We start from the raw sequence: 23,823 nt of genomic DNA, 5'->3' as shown, positions 1-23,823 counted from the left end.
CATAAAACCAGAATTAGATATTATATGATTATATATTTTCTGAAAAAAAATGTTCCCATGAAGTTAGTGCCTCGTGCTTTAGGAAAGTGAAATGTTTCAGTCTATTAGGAAAAGAAAATAAAAGGAATTGCCTCGCCTCAGAGTTCAGGCCTTAGCATTTTTTTGATGAGTAATAGTAAATTTTATTAATTCATAACCTGATTTAAAAGTGTAATTTCATACAACCCATGGAGAGGCGCGAGCTGCAGCCCCTCCTAGAAGCTTACAAGTATACTAAAATAAATTACAGAAATCACAGTTGAGCCCAAAACATTTCTTCCCTATTTACCCCTTGTTTGGCCAACCCATCAGCCATAGCATTTGTTGATCTCCCCGCCCATTGTATAGAAACCAACATATTCCTTGTTTTTTTTTTTTTGATCAATAAGAAAAACTTTATTAATGATGTGAAGATTTGTGAAACTTTAGATACAAAAGGGGGAGGTAAAATGTCTTAGCTCCCCATCAACGAAATACAATGAAAGAAAGTTAAAAATTAGCCCAAAAGATAAATTATCAAAAAAAAAAAGCCCAAAAGATAGACTCCCTATTCACCCCTTGCTTGGCCAACCCATCTGCAAATGGGTTAACGGTCCTCTTCACCCAGCTGTTTTGTATCTCAATGTCCCTACACAGCCATAAGAATTTTTTCTTTTCATTGTTATAGCTCCATAGACCACTGTCTTCTTTCTTCAACCAACGAATCACCACCTTCGAATTACCTTCCAGGACCAAGCGTTTGATATTTAGTTCCCTTGCTCTTTGAATTCCTTCTAGAGCTTCAAGGATCTCAGCCCTAAGAGAGTCTCCTTCTCCTATAGGGCCTGAGGACAAAGCAATAATAATCCCTTCCTCATTCCTGAATACTCCCCCAATCCCAGAGGGACTTGGATTCCTTAAGCTACTGCCATCAAAATTCAATTTTATAAATCCAGAGGGAGGGGACCATGAGGGACTAAGAGTCCTCTTACACAGAGCAGAGGTAGCTATCTCTTTCCAATTTCTTAACAAGTCAGCCACCTGAAAGTCTGAAAACAGCTCCATAGATTTTAGCCAATGGGCAGCCCTTAAAAGTATTAGGTCTAATAGGTCTTCCAGGGTTCTTTCCTTGTCTGAAAAATTCGTGAATTTCTTTCTTCCCACAGGGACCAACACACGGCTGCCCTAATACTCCACATAATCTTCCCTTGCTTCTTAGGCCATTTGAAAAACGAAGGAGAGAACAACCTTTGGACACTCTCGGGAGGATTCCAAGAACACCCAAAACGGGAAAGAGCCCACTCCCATACAGTTTTAGTAACCTTACAAGAGACCATAAGGTGGTAACCTGATTCTCCATCAGCTTTACAAAGAGAACATCTATTAGGAAGTAAACAATAATTGGGTCTCTTTTTTTGAAGTAAATCATTTGTGTTTATTTTTTCCAGGAAAATTTCCCAACAAAAAATACCAACCCGAGAGGAATAGGCTTGCTCCAAAATTCCTTAATCGGAAAGGACAACCCAACAGGGACAGAAGTGTCCAAATTAGGGCCGCTTGGACGCATCTCCACATAATTCTCCCAACTTTTGTAGGCCAAGAAAAAGTAGAACGGTCAAAGACCATGTGAACTTCTGCTGGTAAGCTCCAACTACTCCCAAATAGCGAGTGTAACCAATCCTCCCCATAAGTCTGCAAAAAAGGACACACTATTAGTAGAAGGTAACAATCCTCCCCATTAGCTCTACAGAGGGTACACCAGTTAGGAGAAATATAGAGGAAAGGTCTTCTCTTTTGTAAGTTATCTAGAGTGTTTATTTTCCCTTGGTACACTTCTCAACAAAAAGCTATAATGTTTGGGGGAACTAACCTGCACCAAATTTCCTTTGATGAAAAAAGTTGTTGGACAGAAGACTGAGAGATGGACTTAAAGTACGAAGCACAAGTAAAGTTCCCTTTGGGCCTAGGAGCCCGCACCCTTTTGTCTAGCTTAGAGGGGTCCAAGCAAACCTGATTGAGGCTGCCAAGCAAGTCAGAGAGGGATTCAATTTCATTGTCCCTTAATCCCCTACGAAACTCGAATCCAATTAGGAGCCATAGGTGTTCCCAAAGATGAGACAAAATTTGAGGCCACCTCTTTTTTATACAATGAAATAGAAAATAATGATGGGAATAGGTCCTTTAGATGGGTGTTTCCTACCCAGATGTCCTCCAAAAATTGGACAACATTGGCAGAACAAACTTCATACCTGACAAACCTGAGAAATTGAGGAGGAGTGTTGTGGATGACCTTCCAAGGTGTTGCCAAGTTAGCTTGCCTTGATACACCAGCGTCCCACTCATTCTCTGGACTCCCATGAATGCTTCCCACCACTTCATGCCAAAGCCTCTCACTTTCTAGTGGCCATTGCCAAAACCATTTCCCCAACAAAGCTTGATTTTTTTCAACAATCCTCCCTATTCCCAAACCTCCATCTTCTTTCCTTCTACAAACTATTTCTCATTTAATCAAATGATATATTTTTTTTCCTGCTCTTGACTCCCATAGAATATCTTTCATCAATTTCTCTAACTTCCTGGCTTCCCTAGGTGGTATCCTAAAAACAAAGAGGAAATAAGTGGGTAAGTTAGCCAATGTAGCTTTTATTAGAGTGATTCTCCCTCCCAATGAGGTGTAATTCTTATTCCACGAAGCCAATCTCTTCCCAAAATTTTCTAGCATTGGGGTCCAAAAACTACTCTTCTTAGGATTTGCCCCTAATGGAAGCCCTAAGTAGGATATAGACCAAGAAGAAATGAAACACTCAAGACACTCCGCTATGGCCTCAATCTCCCAATCCTCCAGGTTAATACTCGCTATGCAGCTCTTTTCCAGATTTATTTTCAAATTTGATACTCTTCCAAAACCTTTGATTAGCTCCTTTAGGTTTTCTACCTTCTCGCTAAGACTTCCTTCACAAAAAATCTATAGGTCATCTGCAAACTGAAGGTGGGTGACTGGAATCTGATTTCTCCCTACTCTCCAACCCCTAATGGTATCTTCTCTATCAGCCTTACTAATGATTCTGCTAATCACCTCAGCTACTAAAGTAAATAGGAAAGGAGAGAGTGGGTCCCCTTGCCTAACTCCCCTACAAGCTGGAAAAAAAATCTTTCACCACACCATTAACCAATACAGAGTAGTTACAAGTACTAAGATGCCTAGATATCCAACTACACCACTTGTTCCCGAAACCACAATTCCTCATCACCTCTAACAAAAACGCCCAATCCACCAAATCATAAGCCTTTTCAAGATCCAATTTACACATGAAACCTCTTTTCCTAGATCTTTTCATTTCCTCCACACATTCATTGATAATTAGGATCTGATTTTTTATTTGTCGCCCTTGAATGAAAGCCCCTTGAGTTTGGCTAATAATAGATGGGGGAACTTTGATCTTCGAAGAGAGCACTTTAGCCATGATTTTATATATGCTCGTCACCAGACTAATAGGCCTGAAATCTTTTTTGGTGGTTGGCATCAATCTTCTTAGGGGTTAAGGCTAGAATGTGGCATTGACTCCAAGGCTTATTGTGTGGTTATATGCAAATTCCTTAAATACTTCAACTAGATCCTTTTTTAGTACCTCCCAACAATCTTGATAAAAAGGCATTGTAAAGTCATTTGGGTTTGGAGCCTTAGATCTATCCATTAGAAAGACAACTTGCTTTATCTCTTCTTCCTCGAAATTCCTTTCCAACCACCTTGCCTTTGTTAGATAGTGTATGCCCTTAGCTCCAATCAGATTGATGTACATAAACATTTATTTGTACATTGTTGTTTCATGTTCATATTGGTATGTTTTCTGTGTATTACCCCTTAAACTGGACACGTAAGAGACTTGTGTTAGTTTAGAATGTTCTCAACTATTGGATAGACTTGGGGAGTTTATCCTGACAAGGTTGACACTGATTTGCTGCCAAGTAGTTGGAACAACTTGTCTCAACTGCTAGGGTTAGACCCGAAGCACAGACAGTGGGTGTTTGGAAGAAACACTGAACCCGGACCAATTTCCAGTTATGCCTTGGACCTTGGAGATAAATGTGCAAACCTGGAATGTTACATTTTACCCCATACTTGATTATGGCACTGCATTAGGTTGTCTTAGATATGCCATCAATGAGATCCAACAAGGGTCAAATACCTGGGCATGTTGGGGCAGTTTGGGAAATCACCTGAGTGGGTGATTATAGTGATAGGATTGGTCCCTTTGTTGGACAAAGAGAATATTAGGGTTTACACTCTCTCTGATGGAAACCTAAGCTGTCGACAGTAGTGGATTTCAACTGTATTTGAAATCTGATTTTGTAAAATGTATTTATATGTTATACTACTATTTTATGCAAAAAGGTTTGCAAAAGGTTTTAATCCTGGGATCTATCCGAGCAGAGAGTGTGACACTGTACCTTGCAGTCAAGGGAGAGGTCCTTCCCTGTCGGGCAGTGTTGTGATCACTATGAGCCGAGAGGTTAAGTGTAAGAGACCATTACAAGGCTGATTACTTGATGGGCTTTAACTCACATAAGTCCATTATCCTTGTGTCTTCATAGGGTGGCTGAATCCAATGATCATTTATGTGTAAATGTTGGCCCAAATTAAGCCCAGGAGTTTACTGCCCTGAGTAGTGAATTCGGCCTAACCTCTTTTAGAGGTGGGGCCAAACCCTCATGGACTTGTGTGAGACCTTTGTGGGTCCCATGCCATACAATATCAGGTCCAAAGTGGCCATGCAACACCTAGGGACGTGAGCCTTTGAAGAAAATGGGCCAAAGGCCCATTACTAATATGATTAGTTAAACTGTCATGTGATTTGGGTCGAAACTAGACATGGTTATCTCTTAAAAGGAGGACAATGCTTATCTCTTAAAAGATTCCAGATTCAAATCAGATTTGGATAATCTCTTAATTAGATTAGGAGAATTCTCCATATAAGGGGGTTAAGAGGAAGAGGGCAAATAGAACTTGTTCTCTTCACTCTCTTGCTCTCTCTTCTCTCTTCTCTCCCAGAAACCCTATCACGACCTAGCCATTGCAAGAACTGATTTTTATCAGTTTTTCCTCTGAGTTTTTGCAAGAAAAACATTGGGAAATCAGATTCACACATCCCATCTGATCCAAGCAAGTTGGATAGCAATTTTGCTGAAAACAATGTTGCTGAACTGACTTCTCCCGTACATGGTGCCATATTTAGTTGGAGGCTGGTTTTGGGACTGATATTGGGCGTGAACATTCACTATGGGAGCAGCGATTTGTGATCTCCGTATTAGGTACAATCAGCTTTATTTTTGGTTTCAAATCTGGTATGGTTTAGTGCAAGATTTATCCAGAAATCCAGATTTTGAAATTACTGGGAAATTGGTTCCCAGGTTGGGATAGAAAAATAAATCTTGCACCTTTGCCCACACTTCATTTCATAGGCTCTGGCAACATTAAGGGGTTGGGAATAGGTTTCTTTCACAACATCCCATATCTCTTTGGCTGTCTTTGCCCACAAGTAATTTCGACTGATATGTGGCTGCATAGAATTACACAGCCATGCCATAACCAAATAGTTCTCTTGAACCCACTTGGTGTATGTTGGGTCCTCCTTGGAAGGTTCTTTCACATCTCCCAAGAGGTAACCCAGTTTTCCCCTTCCTCCAATAGCCATCATGGCTGATTGAGCCCACTCCAAATAATTTGACCCATCAAATCTCAATAGTTGTAATCTGAAACCTAGTTTCAGATACACTACCATACTGTGGTTTCCAAAACTATTTTCTCCCTGAACTCCATCTTTGATCAAGATTCAGTGGCTACAAACTGTTGGAGCCACTATACCAGAAAACAGAGTCAAACAAGCAAGTCTGAAATCTGATCCGAAACCAACACAAATCTGATCTGATCTGAAATCTGATCTGATCCGAAATCTGATCTGAAACCAACCCAAATCTGATCTGAAATCAATTGCCTATCACAGTATATGCAAGAAATCAACTCAAATCTGATTTGAAATCAATCGGCATGCATAGTACCAGACAACCTATCAATCTGAGATGCTATTTTTTGAAATCACTACTGTGGGGCCCACTGCTACGAGAGCAAAATTAGGGTTTCAACTGTAGGTCTGAAGTAAGTGCTCAGCTGCACTCTCCAAGCAGTCCGCACAAGTGGGACTTGTCGTAGGGCAATATGAAACCCTAAAAACTAATCACCTTTGAAGGGGGGGGGGGTTCAGCCCAACAGTCAAACCCTAGAAACAAACTTAAACACAGTTCGGCAAGCCAAACCCTAGAAACAAACTTGAACACAGTTCGGCCCCTCTTTCTAGATAGGTCCAACCTATCTCGACTGATTGCAGTCTCTGAAACTCAATAAAAATAACTTACTTATGTACTTCGGTTTACTGTCTTCTAGGGTTACCTGAACCCTAACCTTCGCTGCTTCTTCCTGATTACCAACTCTCTGCAAGCCACGACAAGTCTTCAACTTCTGCGAACCTCTCCTGGTAATCTCCAAGATTCAGCCACCGAAAACTTCTTCAAAGCTTCCAGCCCTAGCTAGTCCTCATGTGGTTGGCTGGACTAGACACACATGAGAAGCCCTAGATAGGCTCTGATACCAAGTAGAAGATCAAGACTGTAATCAGTCTTGAATCCTAATAGGTTTTAGGTTTACAAAACAGAAGAAAAGTGAGAGAAAGGAGAGAGAATAGAAGAGAAACAGGAGAACACAAGTGGTTGAAAGGAGGGACAGATTCTAACAGATCTGCCGCCGCCATTCTCTTAATATTTATAGGTTATGTTTAGTACATAATGGAAAGGACACATCTGCCCTTAGTACTTACATAATAAATAAAGTAAATAAAAGCTGAAATAAATAACAACTGAATTAACAAACTGACTCAAACTGACACTACTATAACTGAAACAAATAACTACACTCCTGTCCTACGAACATAGTGGGGACCACTGCAGTGGGGCCCACATCAGTGTTCTCTACAGTAATCACCTCCTCATCTATCTTCAATTTGGTCATAATATTTTTTCTTTGTCTCCCATTTGCCAGGTCATGAAAAAATCTAGTGTTTCCATTGCCTTCCTTTATTCACTTGTGCCTAGATTTTTGTCTCCAACTAATTTCCTCTCTCAATAATACCTCTTCCAAATCGTTTTTCAATCGTCTCCTTAAACTTTTGTCTTCCTCGGTCACAAGATTTTGAGATTCCTTCATGGCCATGTTGTCTATCCGAGTGATTAGGCTCATTTTTTTTTTTTTTTTGATCAGCAAAAAGACTTTATTAATGACAGAGAAATATTGAATTACAATTACAATAGTTATAGGTTGCAGAATGCATTAACCCAATCTGCAAACACATACAAACAGTTACAGTTTTGCTCAGTTCAAGGTAGATCTATTTGCCCCCTGTTTTTCTAGGGTGTCCGCCAACCCATTTGCAGTCCTTTTGACCCAACCAAACTGAGAGTTGAACCTCCTTGCAATTATGTCAATTTCTTTGTAGATAAATTTGAGCTTCCAAGGTGCTGATGTGATGTTTTTGGCCCAAGAAATGACCAGTAGATAAATTAGGCTCAATTTTTGTTCCTCTATTCTCCTGAAATGATCCCTATTCCACTCTCTTATTTTTTCTCTCAACCTCTTTAGCTTCTTATGAAACTTGACCCCCCCCCCCCATCTCCTCACCCCACCACTCCTTCACTTTCTTCACAAAATCTGGATGAGTTAGCCACATATTTTCAAATCTAAAAGGTTTAGGTCCAATGGGAAAGGATTCCGTACCTATCTGGATAGGCAATGATCAGAGGTGACCTTGGGTAAAGCTCTAGCAACCAAGTTTTCCAAACTGTTCTCCCAAGATAAGTTAAATAAAAACCTGTCCAATTTCGAACACGGGGGGGTTTTTTGAAGGTTGGACCAAGTATAATTGGTTTGCAAAAGAGCTGTTTCCTTCAACTCACAATCTTCAATGAAACCATTAAACTTTCTCATGCTAGTTGTGATTGTCTGATGGGGGTTACTAGTTTCATCAGAGAATCTGGTTACATTAAGATCCCCACCCAAGCACTAGGGGCCATCCCATAACCCTTTGATTTCATATAACTCCTCCCACATTTCGTTTCTCTCTCAATAGGAGTTGGGGCCATACACATTGGTTAAAACCCATATGCACCCATCCTCTACATTCTTGAACTTGATGGAATTGGAAAATCTACCTATCAAGTCTTCCACTACTTCCACTACATCCTCCTTCCATAGAGTTACAATCCCCCCTGAGGCTCCCCAAGAAGGAGCCTAAGTCCAACCTCCTATACCTCTAGACTCCAGATAGACCTAACCCATCTTCCATCTAAATCCATCAGTTTGGATTCTTGTAATAGCACAGTGTTGGGTTTTTCCCTTCTAAGTAGGTCTTTGATCACCCTTTTCTTTCTTGCACTCCCTAATCCTCTTACATTCCAACTAATAATTTTCATTAGGACAAAGGTGATAACAAAATCCCATCAAGAAACCTCATCCTCCTTATTTTAGGCCCTTCCTCCTATCCCCTTTACCGCTGAATTCTAAGTTCCCCTCAATGTCCGAAATCAGCTTTTCTATTTTTGATCTTTTTTTCCTTTTTTCCCCTCCCCCTGCCTAAAACAACTGTCATCCGCTTCCTTCTCTGCATCCTTTTCAGCCATTGTAATCCTCCTCTCAGCCTCTGGCACTAGTTCTACCAATTTATTTTTTTTCCCTATTTGTAGGAAAACCAATTTTGCAGCACTCGCACTCTTTTTGGCTACAATAACTCTCTACCAATTTTGCAACACTAGTTCTACAATAACTCATTTTTTAAGTTCCTCCAACCCTGTTCATATCAGTTTCCAGATTCTATCTTCCTCCTTGTTTGTCCCCCTACTACTTCCTTCTACCACCCTCTCTTCTCCCCCTACATATCAGGCGTTAGCATTTTAAAACCTGTGTCTTTATATGATCTCAAAATGCACTGTACTTTAACTTCTATTCTTAGTGAGTCCTTTCAATCTGTTTTATCCCACTTTATTTTTCTTTCAACACTCAATACTCTGTTTTAGATATGAACATGCTGTTTTACTTCTATAGAATGTTTAAAGGCAAAGCCTCCCAAAGGGCCAAAGCAATGGACTATTAAGGGCTTTAGCTTCTACCATCTTCTGTTGGTTTTATGTGCACTTTTCTGCTTATCATATATATCTTTTTCAGGGGATGTTTTCTGGGGATTTGCTGTATAGTTTTTTGTATAGGCTTCGGAGTTTATATCCTTGCAAACTCTTAGGTTTTTTCTCATCTTTTTCATGCAATATATTACCTTCTGCTTGCTCAAAAAAGGGAACAAAAGTTATCAACAATTTACATAACAAGGCACTGATACATTATTTTGGTGGCTACCCTTGTACAAGTGTCTAATTTGCTGACTTTTTTTTTTGATAAGTAAATGAAATTTTATTAATAAACATCAAAATAACAAGCATTACAAGGATCCCGTAGAGAGGTGTGAGGACGAGGTGCAGCCTCGCCTGGTCACTACAAACATGATAACTTTGCCAATACAAGTGACCCCTGTTTATTTTTTGCTTTGCTCAATGTGTCTAATTTGCTGGCTGGAAAACATAAATTGTGTACATCTACATACATTTTATTTCATGCATGTATACTAAGATATGCTTTTAATGTGTGTTGATTTATGCTTGAAAATAAATGCTAAATATATAAGTTCACTTAAGAAGTTAGCATGCATTGCAGCTGAAGAATGTCATATAAAATTACAAATTGTTGAAAATAAGAGAGTGAGAGATGGTGAAGTTTTGGTTTAGTATCATCAACAGCATGTGTCAATAACCCAGGTCCTTCTGGTATTGGAGGGGTTTTTAGCGGTGGTGAAGACAGAGTTGTTGGATTATATTTGAGCCTTATTGGAGTAGGCGATTAACTAAGGGCGAGGTTATGGCTGTCATGGAAGGGAGTTCCAAAGACAAAGGAATTGAATACAAAGAAGTTGATTCAAAGTTAGTAGTGGAATGGCTGCAAAAGGAAGAAAATGGTTTCTGGATTTTCAGCAATGAGAAAAATAGATTTTAAGTGGCTGACTAAAGATGTGGATGTGCAATTCAGCTGGGTTAAAAGGACTGCAAATGCTTTTGCTGATGTTTTAGCAAAACAAATGGGCCGGAAGGAATCGATTGTTTTGGGCTCAATTGTAATTGCATTTTTGTTGTGGAGAGGTAAGACAGTTTACCTCTCCCAATCCTGTAATTATTTATTTTTATAAATCTAATGAAATTCTGTTATTGCTCCAAAAAAAGCAATAAGAGGCATCTGAATCAAGAAAATAAGTGTTTAGTAAATGTTCTTTTTTGTTTTATTGGTAACTTAGACTTTACTAAAATAAGATGGAGGTGATATAAGTATTACTATCAAGCCTTCTAAGGTACGTGGGATATGGGCAATACTTGGTTCCTGTCCTACCCCGTTGGAGGACATGCGTCCTACCACCTCTTGATTTTCAGATTTAAACCCTGAAATCTAAACCCAAAAATTAAACTCTAAACCCTTAAACCCTAAAAACCCTAACCCTAACCCTAAACCTTAAATTTATTCTATAAAATGCCTTTGGTAGGACGCATGTCCTCCAACAGGGTAGGAGCCAAATATTTTCCGGTGGGATAATAGAAAAACCAGCCTTTACTCTATAACAAATGTAATAAATTTCTACAGAGATCACAAAGTCATTTAACTAAAACAACAAGAGCATGTGAAATGTCTTTCTGCATGTTTAAAATCTACTCTTAGTTATCTCATTTCCTCTCTGATTTATTTTTGGTGTTGTAATTTTTGGTAGTGTTTGTTTTTTCCTTTTCAGGCCACATCATCATCTACTGTTCAACAAGGTACATTGAATCAGGACCAAGCTGAAGAGACAGCTTCCCAGGACAGTAATTCTGATATTGCCCCAAGGACTCCACCTTCTAAAAATGGTGTAGTGGGTTCTGGGGCTTCATTGATAGCAGCAGGGAGTCATGCAACTACGCTTACTAGCAATATTTCAACACGTAATTTGGCTAGTGGGTCAACTGCTTCAGCAATCCTTTCAACTCCGGGGTCTATTCGTGGTGTTCTGGATACTTCTGCTGCTACCGTTTCTCCATCCCCGGTAAACTTGTCTAATTCTACAAAGGAGGAAGATAACACAAGCTTTGCTAGTCGGAGATCGTCACCATCTCTTGCTGAAACTGGTATAGGGAGAGGAATTGGTAGAGGGTCTATAGGTGGTGTATCCAGCCAAACATCAAATAATACACCTCTAGGTTCTGGCAGTATACTTCCTAGCAATGGAGCACTTGGGGCAGTTCCTGCAGTTCCTGACATGTCAAAGAAGAATACTTTAGGTGCTGATGAGAGAACAGGAAGCAGTGGTATCATGCCACCATTGGTTTCCCCTCTAAGCAATAGAATGCTCTTGTCACAGGTCTCTAAGGGGAATGATGGAACTGTTTCTGCTGATTCTATTAATGTTAGTGAGGGTGTAGGTGGCAGAACTTTCTCCCCTTCAGTAGTTCCAGGTGCCCAATGGAGACCTGGAAGTTCATTTCCAAGTCAGAATGATGCGGTATTCTACTTTGTTATCCCATATTTCATGCTTCACCACAGTGTTACAATGCATCTTTCTATGCAATTTCTTAGCAAATGCTACATTTTTTTTTAGTTTTTCTTTATTTCTTAATGAACCATAAATGGATTTTCTAAATCTTGCAATGTTATCTACCAATTATCACATTGGAGAAACTATTACTTACTCTCAATTACTCTTGCCTTTTTGCATGCACTCTTTATTTAGTGATATATTGATTAACCATTTAACCTTGTTTGTCTTTTTAGTCTTCTATGTCCCTAATTTGTTCAAATCTTAATAGCTCTTCCTTTTGCCATGATCTGTTATGAAACATGCTTAATTCCCAAGGTTTCCCTTACTGCTAGTACTTTACAGTACCTGGGAGATGGAAACCCCTACAACTTTTATCTACCTGCCTTTTTTATTTATTTTTGTTGGGAATGGATATAATTTATTAAAAAGAAGCAAGGGCTAGAAAAAACTCTTTCTGAAATGCAGATGAGAGCTAGCTTCATTGCTACTTTCCAACAAAATGCAAATGTGATACCCCCAGATACAATTGTCAATAATCAAAACACTACTCAAGGGGTTGTGGGCCCCAATGCAATTAACATCTAGCTAAAGAATCAGTAAGAGTGTTTGTCTATCTGAGAACCTGATTGAAGGAGGAATTCATGCTGGAAGCTAGAGATCTAGCTTCACTAATTGGAAAAAGAAAAAAGTTTCGGTCGAATGTTTTCTACAGTAGATAATGGTGATGATGTTGTGGTTGGGCCTACCATTGCTACAGTGCTCATGGTGCCAACATGGTGCTTTCCATACTGAAACATGACACCATTTCATAAAAAATAAGGAAAAAGCAAAAATACATAGACCTTTAAAAGGAGATTTGGGCCGAAATTAAAAAGCCCATCTAAGGGACCCAATGCACATTTAAGTTGGCACGTGAGGGGGAGAGTGGCATCGATAGATGGTAACAACCATCTATCATCATCTTCGTTGAGCTCCACAGGCTGAAGCCAGCTGTCTTCGAATCTCCCTGTACCTGGGAACTCACTATGATGGGTCGCGCCGGAGAAGACGAACACGGTGTTGCTGGAAAAAAGAAACCCTAGGTGTATCAGACAAAGGGATTTAGAGAGGCTGGAGTTGTTTTCTCATTCTGAGGAGGAAGATTTCAGTGCCACTGATTCAGACGACACACTAAGTTTAGGGAGTATCGACCTAAGCAGCTCAAGGAATGTGTTTGATGAAGACAGTCCTGGAACAGAGGTACTTTTTCAAGAGAACAAGGAAGAAGATGAGGCACCAAAGTTTGAGGAAGTCGTCGTGAAGGTTAAAGATCAGTTGCCTAAGGCTACGGTTCAGGTGCCGCTTGTACCTGCAAAGGAAGTCAGTCCATTAGTGCAGGAAGAGCAGGATATGATGCTGGGAGGAAACTCTTCTCACGCTCCAACCTGCAACGTAACACTAGAAGAAGGACAGAAATGGAAGTCTTTCACCTATTAAAGCAGACAGGGTTTTGATTCACAGTGTAAACTCTCTCACGCAAGCTCAGTCACAGGGAACAGCTTTAGGCCCATCTCCTTATGAGAATCCCTCTCCCTTGGAAGTTGTCCCCTCAGTCCCAAACATTACAGGTACTGTTGTCCATTCGGTTTTGGTTACTAATGTGCCTTCTGTGCTTGAAACAGATACACTAGCATCCCGAGCGGAAGTTCCAGTAGGGGGGATGAGAAGAGAGACTGGCAGCTCCGAGTGTGAACTGAGAGAAGGTGAGATGGCAGTGGAAGAGGGACAGAAGGAGGAACTAGAGAGAATTTGGGAGAGAATCTGCGCGTTGTTGGAGGAGTATAAAGAGAGGGAGGAGAAACTAGATCAAAGGGAGAGAGTAACAACTTTTCAAGAAAAGGACTATTACAGGAGCTCTAATCTGGGGGGGAGATAAATGAAGCTAGTGCCTTAATGAGGAAGACTAAGGGTAACAATAGGAGAAAAAAGAAAAAGAGATCTGAAGTGGAGAGATTGATTTCGGATATTGAGGGTGATATTGAATTTAGTGGGAGAGGGGAAAGAAAGACTTTGCTTTAAGGTGGAGTCTTTGAGAAGAGGTTTTTTCGAAAAAGTGCTTGATGAAGATCATTAGCTGGAATGTAGAGGCTTGGGAAGTGAAAGAAAGAGAAGGGCAATTAAAGATTTGTTGAGGAGAGAGAAGCCGGACATCGTCTTGATGCAGGAAACCAAGCTGGCAGAATTGGATAGAAGATGGATCAGAAGTGTATGGAGATCAAGAGGAGTTTGTTGGACTTCGGCGCCGTCCTATGGAGCCTCTGGAGGTCTAGTAACCTTATGGAGGGAGGATGCTGTAGAATCAGTGGAGGAGCTAATAGGAAGATTTTCTGTGTCCTTAAAGGTTAGGAATGTGGGGGATGGCTTCACCTGAGTTTTAACCAATGTCTATGGGCCAAACTCGTATAGAGAGAGGAGTGAGATGTGGGAAGAGTTGTATGCCATACGAGGTTTGTGGGAGCGTCCTTGGTGTCTTGGGGGGGACTTTAATGCAATTAGGTTTTGTACCGAATCTAATAACCCCCAAAGGACAATTACAACCAGCATGAGGAAGTTTAATGATTTCATTAATAACTGTGGTCTAAAGGAGTTACCTCTCTTACAAGCCAATTTTACATGGTCAAATTTTCAAGAAAACCCCCTTTGCTCGAAATTAGATAGATTCCTCTTTACTGAAGAGTGGGAGAACCATTGAACGAACTTGATGGCTAGAGCCTTACCTAGAGTCACCTCTGGTCACTGCCCTATCCAACTAAGTCCTAAAACCTTAACTTCTGGTCCTCGGCCTTTTAGATTTGAGAATATGTGGTTAACTCATCCGGATTTTGTGCACTTGATTGGGGAATGGTGGAGAGAAGAATTAAGAGGAGTGAATTGGAAGGGAGTAAGATTCCACAAAAATATTGAAGAGGTTGAGATCCAAAATTAAGGAGTGGAATAGGGAACACTTTGGAAGGATAGAGGAGCAAAAAATTGACTTGATGTCCAGGATTGAGGAACTTGATTCCAAGGAAGCTCAAAGGATGATGAGTGAGCAAGAACGGGTTTTGAGATGAAATCTAAAGAAGGACCTGGAAGAGGTCCTTTTGAGAGAGGAAATCTCGTGGAGGCAAAAGTTGCGACATAATGGAGTAATGAAGGGGATGGAAATACTAAATTTTTCCATGCATTGGCTAATGGGAGGAGAAGAAAAATTTTTGTGGCTAAGTTAGAGGTGAATGGGGAGGAATTCACAAATCAAGATGAGATAGCCAGATGTTTTGTGGATCATTTCAAATCAATCTATAGGAAATCGTTGAATAATAGGCCAACCTTGGAAGACTTGGAGTGGACTAGATTGTCTGAAGAACAAGCAAACTGGTTAGAAAGGGACTTTAGTGAAGAAGAGATCAGACAGACAGTGTTTTCAATGGATAGATCCAAAGCACCTGGTCCAGATGGCTTTACAATGGCTTTCTATCAGGGTCGTTGGGATGTGGTCAAAGAAGACCTTGTTGGGGTGTTTCAGGAATTTGTAGATAAAAAAACGGTGAGCCCTAGAGTCAATGCTACCTTCCTAGCCCTAATCCCAAAGAAGGCAGATGCAAAGAACCCTAAGGACTATTGGCCAATCAGTCTAGTGACAAGCATCTATAAAATCCTGGCTAAAGTGTTGTCATTTAGAATCTGAGTAGTACTACCCTCCATCATCAATCAAGAACAAGGTGCTTTCGTGCAGGGAAGGCAAATAATGGATCGGATCCTAATAGCAAATGAGTGCGTGGAGGACATGAGAAAGTCAGGAACCCAAGGTTTCGTTTATAAACTAGATTTGGAGAAGGCTTATGATCTTGTGCATTGGAGTTTTTTACTAGAGGTCCTAGGGTGCTGTGGGTTTGGAGCTAGATGGTGCAATTGGGTAAAGGGCTGTATTAGTTCCTGCCATTACTCCGTTTTGGTTAATGGGGTGGTGAAAGACTTTTTCCCAGCTTGTAGAGGCCTTAGACAAGGTTACCCTCTCTCCCCTTTTCTTTTTACCCTAGTTGCAGATGTCTTTAGTAGATTAATCTCTAAAGCAGATAGGGAAGAGGAAGTTAGAGGCTGGAGGATTGGAAGGAACAATGTCCGGGTAACCCACCTGCAGTTTGCCGATGGTATCATAATTTTTTGTGAAGGGGGCGACAGGCGGGAAGTGAGAAATCTCAAAGCATTGTTACAACACTTTGAGAATGTCTCCAATTTGAAGATAAACCTAGATAAGAGTTGTGTGGTAGGGGTTAATCTGAATGAGAGGACTTTGCAGTCTGTGGCGGATTGTTTAGGTTGTCCCATTTCTTCTTGGCCCTTGCAGTATCTTGGTCTCCCTCTAGGGGCTTAACCCAAAGGAGAGTAGATTTTGGACCCCATTTCTGGAAAAGTTTGAGGGAAGATTAGCTTCTTGGAAAAAGAACTACATTTCCATAGGGGGTCGAGTGACTTTATTGAGAGCTACCCTAGCAAATTTACCGGTTTATTTTCTCTCTATCTTTAGGATTCCTATTAGGGAAGCTAAGAAGTTGGAGAGGATAATGAGATCTTTTTTGTGGGAGCCTAGGGAGGAAAAGAAAGATCATCTAATCAATTGGGAAATAGTTTGTAGGAGTAAAGAGGAGGGTGGACTGGGAGTAGGAAGGTTAGCTCAAAGGAATAAAGCTCTCTTAGGGAAGTAGTTGTGGAGGTGGCCTAGAGAAAGGGAGAGATTGTGGCATGAAGTGATAGCTAGTATACATGGCAGACGGGAAAATGGTTGGGATGCGGGTGTATCACGTCAAGCTACGTTGGCATCTCTTTGGAAAGCAATTCAGAGTGTCCTCCCTCAGTTTCTCAACTTGGTCAGTTATGATGTCAACTCTGGTGACTCTGTTTTATTTTGGGGAGATACTTGGGTGGGTACTGTTGCCCTTAAGGACAAATTACCGTCTCTCTTTCCCTTTACAAGGAAAAAACTGTTTCTCATTTTCTTCTTTCTATTACTTCACCCTCTTCCTTAAGCTGGGACTTTGGTTTTAGGAGAGGTTTGAGGGATGTTGAACTTAGTAGTGCTTCAGAATTGTTGTCTCTTCTTGGCAGTGTCTTTCTGGACCCTCTTCGCTCGGATGTGAGACTTTGGTCCCCTCATCCAAAAGGTTTTTTCACTTGTGCTTCCTTTTTTAAGTCTCTTTGCCCTTCCATGGGACAGTTGGGTTTCACCGCTAAGGAGATTTGGTTCAGACCTGTTCTTCCTAAAATTATAATATTCTTTTGGGAGGTGTTTTATAGAAAGATCAATACTCTGGATTGCTTGCAGAAGAAAAGGCCTTTCATGTGCTTGTCCCCTAACTGGTGTGTACTTTGCAGGGCTAGTGGTGAGGATTGCTCCAACTTATTTGTATCTTGTTCCTTTCTAGTGCTATTCGGAGTTGGATCTTTTCTTTGTTTGGATGCAGGTGGAATCTGTCCTCAGAATTAAGTCAGCTGTTCGATCCTTCTTGTTTTGTGTGGCCTACAAAAAAAAAAGAAAAGAAAAACGATGCAGCAGCCTTGTGGACAATTTGGGAAGAAAGGAATGCTAGGGTGTTCAAAGAAAAAGAAAGAAGTTTACAAACTGTTGAGGATTGTATATTGACTAGAGCCATTCGTTGGCTAAGAACTTTGGACTTCTTTCATACGTTTTCCTTTGATGACATTTGGAGTAACTGGAAAGTGGTAGCCACTAGTCATACGAGGAAGGACAAGGCAGCTGCAGTGTGGAAGCCTCCGCCTGAAGGTTGGGCAAAGCTGAATTTTGATGGTAGTAGCCAAGGAAACCCAGGCCCTTCGGGGATAGGAGGGGTGCTGAGAGATAGAGAGAGCAACATCCTAGCTTTGTTTTCAGGCCCTGTGGGAATAGGAGACTCAAATAGAGCAGAGATCTTAGCGGCTGTACAAGGCATCCAAATTGCTGAACAGTTAGGAGTTCAACACTTGATAGTTGAAGGAGACTCTAAAATTGTTGTGGGATGGCTGACAAAGCCAGCTTCAGCTATGTGGCGATATAGAGATTTATTGAGGAAAGTCAATTGGCTCACAAGAAATATGACAGTTACCTCTCTTTGGGTAGAAAGATCAGCAAATTCCTTAGCGGATGGACTAGCTAAGCAAGGGGTTTCAAGGGATCATTTGTTTTGGGCTGCTATGTAATTTTATTTCTGTTTATTTCTGCTTATCCGGTTCTTAAGTGATGTAATACTTTGTTAGAAGAGGTAACAGCTCACGCCTCTTCATGGTTTTCCTGTATTGCCTTATATTCTGATTTAATAAATTATTTTCATTCATCAAAAAAAAAATACATAGACCTAATGCTAAATAACCAAATATAGGAAATGAGAAATAGCCTGTTAGATCAGTTGGTTACATTATTGTGTATAACATGGAGGTTGTAGGCCTTCATAGGCCATCACATATAGTGCATGCTCAAGATGCCAAATTAACAAATAAAAAATAAAAACTGTTTGCGTAAAAATTTAAATGACATATTCCAACAATTTATGCATAAATTCAAATAAACAAGCATTATGGGCATCACAAATCACGAGATAATAAAAATAATTGTTCCATTGTTTAGATCTGCAAAAGATAAAGTGAGATTCAATATTCTGGATTGTTCAAATTCGCTTCAAGTTCAGAGATGAATTGACAATATTATTAGATTTTATATGAAAAATATTATGTGCAAGTACCATAAATAGGGACAACTTGAATAACTTCTGAATATATACATTAAAAAACAACTTTTTTATTCAACTTAAATATGGTGTTTGTCATGCACCAATAATGAGCACCATATTTAAATCCTCTTGCTATGGTCATTCCATGGCATTGTACCAGTGCAATGCCTCACAATGGTTTCATGGTGAGCAGCATGGGTGCCATTGACAGCATTGGTGTTTCTACATCTATTCTATACTGCTTGTAAGTTAAAATATGGGTGATAGCTATTGTTGTGCTTATTACAAAATAAATACCATATCACGCGTTGATGACTTGATGCTTCCATATTTTGTGGAGGCATTTTTGTTTTATTTGCAAGATGTAAGATTTCTGGTGTTAAATCTGATGTTTGGAAACCATTGTTCTATTTCATTCTTTTGTCAGGGTCAATTTCGTGTTCAACCTGATCAAAGGGAGAAATTTTTGCAGAAGCTCCAACAAGTTCAGCAACATTCTCAACTTGCTGGGGGAAATCATATGCAGTTCAATGCACAACAGCAAAGCTCACTATTACAACAGGTTATATTTATGGATTTTAGTGCAAAACATACTCCTACCTTTCACATCTTTCTATATAAAGACAACTCAGTAAACTTCTAGCTGTGCAGTTTAAAATAAATGCTAGCTTTTCCTTGTTATTTATAGTTTTTCTTATTTTGATACTGATGTAACATAAGGAGCATTTTTTCCCTAGAATTTGTTTTAAACCATGTCTCAGAAACCATTCCCCATTTTTTTTCCATGTAAAATGAGACAAGTTTTCTGTATTTTTTGATCAGTAACTGAAAACTTTATTGATTGAATTAAAGAATGATTAATTTTTACTTACATTGCAGTGCTTTAAAGAATGATAAAGTTACATTGCAGTGCTTAATCACCCCTATATTTGGACTAGCCCCTGCTAGCTATCCCTCTGTCCTTACATTTTTTTTTTGATAGATAACAGGTGACATTTCATTAATATAAACAAGAATACACAATGAGTTACAAACGGGGTATGAGTACCCCTAAAAAGCAGTTAAAACAACTGATCCAAACAATCACTCCCTGACCACCCCTTGCTCTCAGGAGCAGGTAAAACAATTGTTCCTTAAAACAACTAAGCCCAAAACAATTTTTTAACCAACTGACTACTACTTGAGAGCCTCCTATCATCAACCTTCTTATGTTTAGATTTTTTGCTAATTGAACCCCACAATGCAGAAGACAATTCAGCTTTAGTTGAGTCTCCTTGAGCAATAGGCCCCGAGAATAAAGCTAAAATATTTCTATCTTTATCCCTGAAAACTCCTCCTATGCCTTAAGGGCCTGGGTTACCAAAACGGCTCTCATCAAAATTGAGTTTTATAAAGCTTTCTGAGGGTGGTTTCCAAATCGGAACTGTTCTAGTATTTTTTGTAGAGAAAGAAGCCACTTCCCTCCAATTCCTTTTTATGTCGTCAAAGAAGAAGGGTGAGAACTAGTACAAGGACTTGACCCAATGAATCACCATCAAGAGAACACAATCTAAGATTGTTTCTACATTTCTCTCCTCTTCCTTGAATAGTCTCACATTTCTTTTTTCCCACACTCTCCATACAACAACAGCCCTAGTGCATCTCCATAAAATTCTTCCTCTTTTCCTTGGCCACTTGAAGGATTCACCTACAAAGAAACTAGCTAAGCTTGTAGGTAGAGTCTACTTGCACCCAAAGAGGTTAAAGAACCACTCCCAAATTCTGAATCAAGGACACCTTGGCGGTGACTAGACGAACCAGTTTGGCAAGTCAGCCTCAAGCACCTCGTCTAGGCCGACCTCCACCTTGGCAGAGCCGAATTGATGGGTTTCCTGACTCGCAGCGACCTGCCTCAAAGATCGGCCGAGCTGTAGGAATCTATAGTGACCTGCGAGCGAGCTCGCTGACTTGTCTCGAAGAGACGTTACCAGCCTGAGATCTCCGGAACATTAATGCCTCGACCGTTGGACTAGCCTACCGCACCACACGCCCCAAAGTTACTCGGACAGATCGTAACCCCCACACAGAACACATAACTGACACATAACTCACCGAACTAAGCGGAAACGACTCCACGAGAATATAAGACCCGTTGTAAGGGGACTTAGACCACTGGCGCCTATATAAGACACTCATTTCTACTTGTGAAGGAACGCACGATTACAAGCTCTCTCATTCTCTAAAGACTCTAAAACACTCTCTGACTTAAGCATCGGAGTGCCCACCCTGGGTAAAGACAACCCGGGCACTCTAAGTTTTTCTCTTGCAGAACAAAACCAGATTGGCCATCTCTAGCTTGGCCTAGCACAGCTCGGCTTGACAAGGTACAACCCGAATCAAAGTCCGAATCATTAGACACGCGAGAGGAGCCAGATCATGCGACATCAATTGGCGCCGTTTGTGGGAAATTGACACAAAAAGCTTGGTATTTTTTTGTTCACAAATTTTTAATACTAATGGCATCATCAAGCAATCAACCTTCCAACAACAACAACAATCAGGTCAATGGGCAGCTCGGGGCAATCCAGAAGTCTCCTCAGTGACCATAGGACAAATTGACGTCCCTTTGAGCCCTGAATTCGCACTTGTGAACGTGCCTCCCCTTATAGACGAGCCCGCAACGACTTTTGCTGGGGTTGGTGTGCGCCAACGACCTGGTGTAGTGTGTACGGGGAATGAGTGACCAACTCAAATTCTAGGAAAGTAAGTTCGCCACCATGATGGGGGGGGGCAACAACAACAACAACAATACCAGCAACCCCGACACCATCAGAATCAACAAATAACATCCCAACAGCAACATCGACAGAACGCTGGGCTTAATTAGATCGGCAACCAGAACTTGGCCCCAACTCGGTTTCCTAGCCAGGTACACAATCATGTCTCCAACCGGGTCCCTGAACCAGTCAACAATCAGCTTCCGATGGACAATGCGGTCCCTGATCAGAATCAGAACCAACTTCCGGTGGAGACCCGAACTACAGCTCCCATCGGGATAGAGGCTGCCATCTCTTTAAAAGGCTCCAAGAGGTGCAGTAGACATGCTCATCGCGCCTCCAAGAAGAGTTAGCTCACTCTAGTTGGGAGCGTGATGGACAAAAAAGAAGTAAGCAAAGCAACTAGCCAGGTAGGCGCATCATTAGAACCCCTCATAACTCGGGAATCATCACTCGCACCAGAAATCCTCCAGGCTCCGAGGCCGAAGAACTTCAGAGTGCCGACCTTCGAGATCTACAAAGGTGCATAAGATCCGATTGATCATGTTGACAGCTTTTAGGCCCTAATGCTCCTTCACGGGGCCAATGACGCTAGCATGTGTATAGCTTTCCCTACTACCCTTCGAGATGAAGCTCAGCTCTGGTATTCAGGGTTAGCGCCTAGTTCCATAAAAAACTGGAACTGGTTCGCCAACTTATTTATTGCACATTTTGCCACAAGTAAAAATCACTCTAAATCAGCGACCTGCTTGCTTAATGTAATACAAAAACCTAATGAAACACTTCGGGAGTACATAAGAAGATTTAACTTGGAACATCTGCAAATCCCGAACTTGAACCCAACCGTACAGTTCATCGCGGCCAAGAACGACGTACGTCACCTTGACCTACTCTGGGAGATAGAATCAAATTCTCCAACCACTATGGAAGAATTCCTCGACGTGGCGGATAAGTTTATAAAGGCAGAAGAAGCACTGGGTTCGCGGTCCAAGTTATCTGGGAAAAGGAAGCGAGCTGAAGAAGAAGTAGGCAGCAACAAATCTAAGAGGAGAAGCAAGTCTCCCAAAAGAAGCAGGTCACCAAGAAATCAGCGAAGCAACTCTCCTAGAAGAAAGAGTAAGTCTCCATAACGGGGTTTAAACCGGTTCTCCAGAACCCCACCATTGTATAATAAGACCTTTACCCCCTGAATGCAAAAAGGGGAGAAATACTGATGCAAATAAAATCGACCAACTATGTAAAATGGCCACCCAGGATGAAGGGTGACCCAACAACCAAAAACCTTAATAAGTACTGCCACTTCTATCGTGACGAAGAACTGTTGGAATCTAAAGAACGAGATTGAAGTCTTGATCCGCCGAGGATACCTTATGCAGTTCGTGAAAGATGAAGGCCGACCTGCCGAGCAAAGCAGGGAGGTACCTCAGAATAGTCGGGAGCAAGAAGCAGCTCCCAGGAATCAGCAACAGGAAAGACCTGTCCGGGGGGTCATCAACATGATCACTGGAGGGTCTATAGTAGTCGGTTGTACCACCTTGGTCAGGGAACTTGAGCATGATAATGACAATCCGCCAAAGCTCTCTCGAAGAGAAGAAGTAATTTATAGTAGCCGGTTGTACCACCTTGGTCGGAAAGAGCTCGGTTAGGGAACTTGAGCATGATAATGACAATCCGCCAAAGCTCTCTCGAAGAGAAGAAGTAATTTACTTCATGGAAGATGACACGCGGAATACAATACTGCACGCGTGGTGTGGTAGGCTGATCCAACGGTCGAGGCATTAATGTTCCGGAGATCTCAGGTTGGTAACATCTCTTCGAAACAAGTCAGCTCGCTCGCTTGCTCGCTCGCAGGTTGCTATAGATTCCTACAGATTGACTGGTCTTTGAGGCAGGTCGCTACGAGTTAGGAAACCCATCAGTTCGGCTCGACCGAGGTGGAGGTCGGCCTGGACGAGCTGCTTGAGGTTGACTTGCCGAACTGGTTTGTCTGATCACCGCCGAGGTGTCACTTGAAGGCCATGTGTCGCGGAGTAATTCGGAGGACCAAATTATCAGGGCAGGTTCAGTTGGGTGTAGGGTTAGTTAGTAATTTAGGGTTTTAAAAGTCTAACCCAAGTTGTTTTCGGGTCTATCGGGTCATGATATCCCCTACATATAGAGGGTATTGTTGTAATTTTGTATAGTCTAAATCTATAGCCCCAAGGGTTGCATTTCATTTCATTTACTATCTTTGAATTTTTTTTGGAAGAGGCGACTAGAGTTTGGAAAAAAGGACAACCAACGAATTACATAGCACTTAGGAGAAGCTCTCTTTTGGTATCTCACTGGTAAGTTGGTCTTCTCCTTCTGTTTTTCTTCTCCTATTTTTCTTATGGTTCAAACTTCAAATTGTTGGGGCTTTACAGAAAAATAATTGTTGAAAGCTTGAAACTTGAAAGAAGAAGAAATGTCCAAGCAACTCTGGAAAAATTGTCTATTTTAACAAGTAAAAATATTAGATTAGAGCCACTGTCATGAGTTTTTGTTTGAGCATTAACCCATGAAAATCACAAATAGGTGATGTGGGAAACCTTGGAAATACTTCTCTTTGGTTTCATTAAGTCA

General features: G+C 40.9%; 1 protein-coding gene across 12 annotated transcripts in view; it reads left to right on the top strand.

The window, feature by feature from the left end:
* Positions 1-23,823, top strand: part of LOC104611168 (uncharacterized) — a 77,033-nt gene that overhangs the window by 31,995 nt on the left and 21,215 nt on the right. For all 12 annotated transcript variants that reach the window (XR_016082386.1, XR_016082387.1, XR_016082388.1 and 9 more), the window contains 2 exons: positions 10,941-11,687; positions 18,891-19,025. Coding sequence is in view for 9 of the 12 variants with exons in the window: in XM_019200070.2 (XP_019055615.1) it covers positions 10,941-11,687; positions 18,891-19,025 (882 nt within the window). In the remaining 3 variants the exon portion in view is untranslated. The remainder of the gene's footprint in view (positions 1-10,940; positions 11,688-18,890; positions 19,026-23,823) is intronic.

This window comes from Nelumbo nucifera, chromosome 2, assembly GCF_055504915.1.
Source record: "Nelumbo nucifera cultivar China Antique chromosome 2, China Antique-T2T, whole genome shotgun sequence".
Taxonomy (NCBI): domain Eukaryota; kingdom Viridiplantae; phylum Streptophyta; class Magnoliopsida; order Proteales; family Nelumbonaceae; genus Nelumbo; species Nelumbo nucifera.
This window is presented reverse-complemented; position numbering and strand designations above follow the sequence as displayed.